The 9,478-nt window shown below is 33.9% G+C and overlaps 1 protein-coding gene across 13 annotated transcripts in view; it reads right to left on the reverse strand.

Moving 5' to 3' along the window:
• The window catches only part of LOC106879514 (ralBP1-associated Eps domain-containing protein 1), a 138,270-nt gene that overhangs the window by 70,935 nt on the left and 57,857 nt on the right, over positions 1 to 9,478 (reverse strand). For all 13 annotated transcript variants that reach the window (XM_052978091.1, XM_052978097.1, XM_014929138.2 and 10 more), the window contains one exon: positions 1,536 to 1,659. In XM_052978091.1, coding sequence (XP_052834051.1) covers positions 1,536 to 1,659 — 124 coding nt within the window. The remainder of the gene's footprint in view (positions 1 to 1,535; positions 1,660 to 9,478) is intronic.

The following is a 9,478-nucleotide window of genomic DNA, read 5'->3' on the forward strand; positions in this document are numbered from 1 at the left end:
TGTTTGTTTACAGTCTTTATTGTACCTGAACATCTGCCACAAACAAAAACTAACTTGCTAGTTAACCTATATATATATATATATATATATATATATATAAAAAGCAATCCACAAACAACTGAAACATATATTTTAATTTACAGCATCCACAAAGAGGAAAACAAAAAAATAAATAGAAACTTCTGAAATATTGTATTGAGTCAAAAGTTTTGCAATATTTTGGCAACTTATTTGCTTTATTCCTCAAGTTTCAACAAAAGCAGCCAAGCACTCAAAGTAGAGGCCATCATGTTGCACCATCTGCAGTCATCTTTCTGCCAGTTCTATGATCCCAAACTGAGACTAGTTCTTGTCCTTCGAGGTGAAGAACTCCTTCATTGAAGGTTCCACCTCCTTGGTTGATGAAGCATTGCAAGTGCAGGAAGAGAGCTAGATTCTGACTATATGCAGGGTGTGTTATCAGTTTGTTTCCCTCAAGTTCCTGAGTTTATACCGGGTCCTTTGAGCAGCATGATGCCTTGCATTGACTGGCTACAGAAGTGCTCACTTTCTGTTAACTGATACCACACAATGGCAAACATCCACTCCAGTGTTTGAAGTACAGGTTGGCATCAATGCCGCAACCATCCAGAATGAACTGGTAGTGAACCTTCTCCTCATAATTCCACCAGTTGCAGAGAATCACCTTGTGTTCGAAATGCCTATGTTTGGCAACAGGTTCCAGAAGCTGGCCCTTGCTTAAACACTGCCTATGCACGTTAGGATTGTAGTGAAATATCTCCCTCAGATTATTACTTGTCCCAATCCATGGTTCACTTCCTGTGCTTACACCACTTCATCAACCAAGTGGAGGTGGAAGTTTCAGTGAAGGACAAGAACTGATATCATTGTGGGGTCTAAGAACTAGCAAAAAAGGTGACTTCAGACAGTGCAACATGATGGCCTCTACTTTAAATGTCAGGTTGCTTTCTATCTAACGTGACAAATTGTGGTGTTACATGTGGTGTTATGGGCTGTGATGAGCTATGTGGTGTTGGTGGAGAGGGATCACAGATGAAGAAACGGAAGTGAAGACCGGAAGGGCCGGCGGAAGTCGGCCACACGCGCATGCGTGGACAGCGAGCACGTGTGGGCAGTTCGAACAGAGACAGCGTACGTAGAAGACGTGGTTTGATCTGGAGCGATCGTTTATCCCGCCTCGGTCAACAAGGTAAGGGCGCTGTATTTCTTTCTCCCTTTTGCTTCTTGTTGTCTTTTTCCTCCATCACACCACACAAATAAAGCAAATGAGTTATCAAAATATTGCAAAACTTTTAACTTAACTCAATATTACAATACTGGAAATGTTGTTATAGTACAGCACTAACAATCAAATCAGAAAATGTTTTTAGCTTTTTATTTTAATTATTCATTGCAATGTCTAAGAAAGGATGGCTAGGTTCAATACATCTGCTTTTCCTTAAATAGACTGATAAGAGAGTTAAGCTGTAGATATAAAGCAAGAGAATGTATAAATGATATCCAAAAGAAATTACCCAGGTTGAGGCTATCTAATTTGGCTGGAAGACCACACTGAACAGCAGCAATCAGTTTCAAAGCAATATAAAACTGACTTCGACCAAAGTGACCTAATCTTTTGGCTCCACAAAGCTCAGAAATCTGAAAAAGCAAAAAAAACAAATAGACAACATTAGCTATAATAAAAAGAGAAAGGAAAAGTGGAATCACTGGGAAAAGAAGAATATCTTTTGTAAAGTTAAATGATTTAGAAATTTAGTAAATTCTAAAAGAAACACTACAATACAAAAGTGTATATTACATTTAAAAAGAATATTCACACATGCAGACACACATAAAAAAAAGAAAATTTGATGTTTCTAAATTCTTATAATGTAAAAAACATACAATTCCCAATGATAAGAACAAAGCTTCTAGAATAGATGGAGAAAATCTGAAAGGCCACTTTGATATAATAGTTAAAGTGTCTTCGGTTTGCAAATGTGGGTTTGAATCCCATAGGCAGCTTTTGACATTTTTCATCCAACAGGCTTTTTAACCCAATATCCTACAGACTATTATATACAAAGCTTTATCTTCTTCAAGTTCCACCATTAAAATTATATACTTTATATCTCTAGAAGTTTCTAAATTTATAAAATTCAAACAACAAACAATTTTTGCTGGTAAGAAGACAGCTTCTAAAATGGACAGAAAAAAAACTTGAAGGGTTGCTTTAGTATAATGGTAGAACATCTGACATGTTTACAGAAGGTTCAAATCCAATGTGCAACCTTTGACATAATTGTTTCCAAACAAAGAGATTTTTAAACTCAATATCCAAGGTTTTTCAAATGTGTTTTGATGTAATTTCTCAAAACTACAATAAATATCTCAGCTAATACAAAAAAAGGTAGACTAAAACTTCAATTTTTCGAAATTTCAAAACATTTTGAAGTTGAGACATGCACAAGTAAACAGTATGTGAACCATGTCAAAATTTTACCGATCAAAAATCACCAAAACGAAAAATGGCTTGAAAATTTTATCTTGGATTTTTTTGTGGTGGGGGAGTCATCCAAGGGAAGAAAAGAGGCTAAAGTATGGATTTTATTCAAACACAAGCTTTTTTTTTTTTTGCAATTCTAGAAACGCTATTGAAGATTTTTTTGTGGATGCTAAGGAATCTATCCCTAAAATTCAACAAATTCAGTAAAATTTATTCAAATTTTATGTGGTTTCCAACAAATGTAATTTTGTAGGAAAAAAAGAGTACATGGTAATATCCAAAAGTTATTTGATTTTAAAAATTCAAAACACATGTTTAATTTAATATCAGATTCCAAGGTGTCACCTTTTGTCCTTTTTAAAAAAAAAAAACAAGATTGATATTGGGTATGCTTTTCTCCACTTTTTACCCGTCTTATAATTTTCATGAAATTATGTTTTTTTTTTTTTTTTTTTTTTTTTTTTTTAATACCAATTATATCAATAATGTCCTTTTGAAAGTTTTTTAAAATGTTAAAGTAACATGGAGGTATGGTAAAGTAAGAGACAGTAGTAACATAACTAACAATAGAAGGAAGTAAGGTTGATAAGAAAGATCTTTTAGACAAAATTTGTCATAGATTATCCACATTTTACAAAAAAAATCTGGAAAAATTTACTTAACAAGAACTATGATGGAGAAAACTAATTCAAAACTTTATAACTTGTATTAAGTCTCCAGATTTTGATTTAATATAACTCAATAAGGCATCTACTACTTTGGAATGTCCTCTCAATCTGCAATTTTCATACCTTGGTAGAATGTTTCCATTGTTGATTAACTTCTTCATCATAATTCAACCAAAATCTGGTGAATGTGTCATTTAAACTTTGTGTCTAGCCTGTCTTTCTCCCTAAATATGTCTTGAATTTTCTGAGCATTTTGTTACAGACCTCCAAACCAGATTTATCAAGTTGACCAAGTCCATTACTCTCATTAGCCTCAGTGAGTTACCACATGTGACCTAGTAATTTGTGCATAATCAGTGTAATGTTGATCCAATTCAATGGAATAAATAAAGGTCAGTACAGATACTTTGGTAATATTTAACAATGATGTGATCTTTGGTATTAAGAGTTCTCAGGATATTGGCTAACTGGGTGCCAAAAAATTTGAACTTCCTCTGATTAGCTTCTTCCATTCTTTAAATTTAATTGAATATGCAGTACTAGGACTTCACAATGCTCTACAATCACACTTCCAATGAGTTCACAGACATCATGGTAATATTTCTGACCAAATTATAAGATACATTCTCAGTTAAAATTATATCCATGATTACTTAAGATTATAATCATCTATTATTATAATCATCATCAGATCATTTTCTTATATACTGTACATGAGTGTTTTATTAATGAGAAACCAACTCAATTTTTGCATTAGAATTATAAAGAATTGAGGCATTTTACCAATATTAAGTAAGTCACCATCATCGTCTGTACCAGCACAAACAAAATATAAACCCAGTTTTATTTCATAAGTGCTGTTCTGCAAAAATTACAACAAGCATTCTATTTCAACTCTCTATTTGTAGTTTAATGGTATCATTTCAGTATTCTTTTTTGTAAAAGTTACTATACAACCATTGCAACATTTTCCTACTAAGATTACTAAAGAAATACATTTGAATTTCTCTCACTAAGATTGATGCAATGATCAGAGTTTGTCATTTTCTGCCATCCTAATTAGACCTGTTTATGTTACATTACAAAAAATAGATTATACACTTATTGCAAAGACGTGTATGCTTTTGGGTTAAACTATTGAACAACTTAACATGCTTCAAAAGTGTAAAATCCAGGTATATTTGACAATTCAATTTCTCCCTTTATTTACTGAAATCAGGGTCTTCAAATAGGTGCCAGAATATCAAAACATCTACTCAAGTCTACAAGATAGGCCAATTTAGATGTCAAACATGGATTTCAGATAAAATTTTAGGCTCTTGCATGTTCAATTTTTCCAAAGAAAGCTAAAATCATTTACAAAAGGCTGTGAAAATGCTTTGTCTTACCCTCCACTGTGTATTATTTATAACATTATCTGCTGTAGTTTCAACCATCAAAACAAAAAACAGAAAAGAAACTTTCAAAATCCAATCAGCAGTTAACAGGGATATGAGGGGGTAATTGACAAGGGCTCCTTTTCAGGAAGATACAGTCCATGCTGGAGAAAATCAGGATTGAGAAGTAATAAGTTTAACAAGAGTGCAGAGTGACTAGAAAAATCTGAAAAATATTGCCCTTACACCAAAAGCATACAATATAAGTACTGACATCTTTGAGATTGTAATAGAAACATTTCAGGATAATAAAGCACCAGAAAGATACTTCATTGTTAGATTATGGTAGAGTGGTAGCAGCAGTAGCAAAAATAAAACCCTGGCCTTCTGTCAAGAGTATCTTAAACTTTACCACTAAGTTCTTAAAAGGGATATAAATACACCAAATTGGTTGGCATTTGCAGAAGCAAAACTGATACAAGAAACAAACCACTCACATGATAGAAAAATTATTGGCCAACTACAAACCAAAATTTAATGTATAAAATGTATGCAACTCACTGGAATCTATACCTCTAGGGTCACTGTGGTGATTGTAACAATATAATCATAGCTGAACAAACAATTGAGAAGAACCATGTGTGAGGATATGTTAAGCAACAACTAATCAACAAAACTGTGACATCAGTGATGCCACATCAGAAGAGAAACTTGGTCACATTCAAAGGCATTCAATTCTGTTCCCTACTCATGGGTGCTTAAGGTCCCTCAACACATCACAGTTCTAAAAACCATAATCAAACCCCGATAGGAAATCAGGTGGAGCTGATTAGATAGAGTATGCAGATGGTTAATTCAAGAAAACAGAGACCAGTAAAAGTCACACTGAGAAGAAAGTTAGTTGTTGAAATATACTAGGAAATTAGTGAATTTTTGCCAATCAGTCAGATGATCTTCTGAATGTGGTCTAGAGCAGTGCTCTGCAACCAGTATGCTACAGCACATTGGTGTGCCACAGTGTCACCTGAATGTAATTTTTTTCCCTATACTTTTACTTATATTTTTAGTTCATGTGTGCCACCAAATTTTGAAAAGAATATAAGTGTACTGTAAGTGAAAAAGGATTGCAGAGCACTGGTCTAGATTGTTTGTGCATGTACCAAAAACACCAAACTAAACATGTAAGCAGGGCTCCAAAATAGCTCTTATTAAGCACTGTATTTTTTTTTTCCTGGCCTTTAAGAGGAGGCCTAATCTTTGGGCTGCAGTATTGTCAGACTTATACATGTGGGTCACCAAGAGAAGCTTAAATTAGTAACAGTCCTGAAGGGTTAAACTGTCGTCTGTTTATGTATAGACAAGAGACAAGATACAAGATTATTTCTTTTGGTATAGAAATGAGATACAAGACTATTTCCTTGATGCACAGTGGATGTGCTTACCAAATATTAGGCTTTATGTTTCAACTGAAAGATATATTTATATTCAAATATATAAAAATATTTCAAAATAAATCACTTTTATATGTAAAAATATATTTCCATCCTTCAATTGAATGTGGTCGATGCCAGGTCCACCTGACTGGCTCCCATGCCAGTGGCACATAAAAAGCACCAACCAATCATGACCAATGACAGTACTTCCTCACTGGCTCTTGTGCCAGTGGCACATAAAAAGCACCATCTGAATGTGATCGTTGCCAGGCCCACCTGACTGGCTGTTGTGCCAGTGGCATGGAAAAAGCACCCACTACACTCTTGGTTGGCATTAGGAAGGGCATCCAGCTGTAGAAACATTGCCAGATCAGATTTGAGCCTGGTGCAGCCGCTGGCTCTCCAGACCTCAGTCAAACTGTCCAACCCATGCCAGTATGGAAAACGGCCATTAAACAATGATGATGATGAATGGAAGAATATGAACCTACTGATGAATATATTTATGCATATGAAAATGGTTCATACATTATTTTTATATGTATGAATACAAATATTTATATCCTTCAATGTATATAAAAATAATGATGAGGAATATATATATTACACACACACACACTTCATAATAAATAAAAAATTATGTTTCTGTGTGTTCAAAAACTATAAACTAAGGGTGGAGGGAATAGAAGATAAGGAATGCTTAGAAGGAAGGACTGAATAATATAGATGAAGAGTGAAAGCTGGTAATAAAAACACAGAGAAATACTACAAGAGGAAAGCCACAATGCTACTCCAGCATTTTTATGTTAGTTATACTGTTAATGTGTTAATAGTTATACATGCTTCAAGAAACAATTATATGTTTTAAAGAAGCTAATGAGGAAACCTCTATGTAGGCATTTGACTTAATGGAAATAAGAGCTAAATCTCCCTCAAACTTTTCACTGAAAAATACATGAATATACTGAACGACCTAGTCATAGTGATAATATGCCACAAGAAAAAAATGATCAGAATTAAAATGACTGACAGACAATACAGCCAAGTCACAGAAATATCTAGCAGTTGAGTACCAAACTTGACCAGACAGAGATATGGAATAGCTGGAACTATTTGGTCTACAGATGTGTACCAAATAATTTCAATGACTAACCACATACTATAAGTCTGATCAATCAAGGCTGATTTCATCTAAACCACTTATTTTCAGTTTCCTAAAACTTGTCAACAAATATATAGCACATGTTATATATTCCAAAAAATTAATCAACAGCTCTTAATTTTTATGGAAAAGACATTAACTGCTACAAGTTTCAAAATCTTGAGATCTCGGATTCTAGACTTTCACTTTGCTAAAGAGAAAACTAAGTTTATCTCTCAGTCTTAGCTTACAAATATGTCAGTCTTGATCAACTATGTATGAGTTACAATATCCTGACACACCTCATTATAGAATACTTCTTTTATATCTATTCCTCAATTGTAGACACCCTAAACCACGATCAGAAGAATGCCATTCATCTTACTTTCCTTGTCAACAATGACCCCCTTATGGTCTATCTCTCATAATGTATCCTTTCAGCCTATTGCTCTCAGTCTATATTTGCTGCATTTACTTAATAGGTAAAGAGGGTCATGAGTCTAAGAAATTCATTATGAAATTACATGGTTCCAGGTTCGATCCTAAATTTTACCACAGGTAATCTCTTACCAGGTGTTATGAGTAAAAGTGGATCAATAATAACTGTGTATTAACCAGTTGGATTAAGTCTACCATCCAAGACAGATCCAGTTTTCCCAACACGCAATTTAACACCACTATGTGTGTGGCTCTTGTGTACCTACAGTAGAGTCTAGTCCAGTGGTTCCCAAATCATACACTGCAGCGCACTGGTGCGTCACAAGATATAATTAGATGTGCCTTGGAAAAGTAAGATTGCATTTCAAAATATGAAATATACAAACCAAAATTTACTAGAAAGCTCATGTATAAATGTCTAAGTGGCAAAAAAACTAAATACTAAGTTCTAAACTAAGAATGAGAGGTGGTTGTGTCATTCAATTCATTTAGGCTAATTATGGTATGAGAGTGTTATTCAGTTTTGAATCTGAAATTTCATAAGGATAAGAACTTAATTAGCATCAATCTATCCTCAAAATTGACGTCTTATGGACATATTCAGTACATGACTATCTTTCAGTTTATTTCGGCCATAGCCTCTGCAGTTTTCATTTCAATAAGTGTGATAGATAAACTATTGAACTAAAATATACAATGTTGAACTAAATCTTTTAATACATCCTCACATACTGCGGCTGTATTTCAATTGTTTCCATTCATATAGGGGCAAGAATTTTCAGCTTTTCAATTAATTTTAAAAGACTTCTCAAAAGAGTACGATATGTGACACGCTGCCACTTTTCGCAGCTCACTGGTCACTTGTCTCAGTTTGACTATTAGTAATCTGTGCTCTTTGTATGATACAATTCATATTAACAGACTAAATTACCTATAAATTGGAAAAGTTTATAAGAGGAAACATAACCATGACGATTACAAATCTGAAAGTGAATGTTCATCAAAAGCAACAAAGCATAGTGATGATAATGCAATAGCTCAACCCAATCATAAATATTGCAATAACTATTTAAAATTTGAGCTTCATTGGACTGGCAACGAGGATCAACCTCTTCCATTGTGTGTTGTTTGTGGTGAAAAGTCGTCTAACAAAGGAATGTTGCCTAGTAAGCTGAAAAGACATTTTACAACTAAACACTCACATCTTCAATGTAAAGATCCGAATTATTTCCAAAGACTGCTAGAACAGCAATCTAAACAAAGAAACTATTTTGAAAAAAGGATGAATGCTTCTGAAAAGGCTCAGGTTGCATCTATTGAGAAAATGATTGCACTACAAACTAAACTGCATACTTTAGCCGAGTTGATTATCTTACCTGCTTGTAGAAAGATGGTTAAAACCATATTAGATGATGAAGCCGAGCAAGAAATAAGCAAGATTCCGATCTCAAATAATACAATCAGAGGAGAATTATGGATTTATCTGCTGATATAGAGGAAAATGTACAGAACATATTTCAGAACTCAGAATTTGCTCTACAGGTTGACAAATCAACTGGTATTAGCAACAAAGCACAATTACATTTATTTGCTTTATTGATGATAACCAAACCATAAATCAGTTCTTTTGTTGTAAAGAAATGCCACTCACTACAAGAGGTCAAGATATTTTTGACATTTTATCTGCCTACCTCAAGAAATGGAATTTATCCTGGAATTCATGTATTGGAATATGTACCAATGGGGCACCATCTATGATGGGCTCTATTAAAGGTTTTGTATCACTCATGCAACAGCAAAATCTCAATGTTATACATACTCATTGCTTTCTACATAGGGAGGTACAAATTTCAAAAACAATACCTGTTGAGTTAAAGCAAGTATTATACCAAGTTGTTGAAATGGTTAATTATATT

This window comes from Octopus bimaculoides, chromosome 2, assembly GCF_001194135.2.
Source record: "Octopus bimaculoides isolate UCB-OBI-ISO-001 chromosome 2, ASM119413v2, whole genome shotgun sequence".
NCBI classification, from domain to species: domain Eukaryota; kingdom Metazoa; phylum Mollusca; class Cephalopoda; order Octopoda; family Octopodidae; genus Octopus; species Octopus bimaculoides.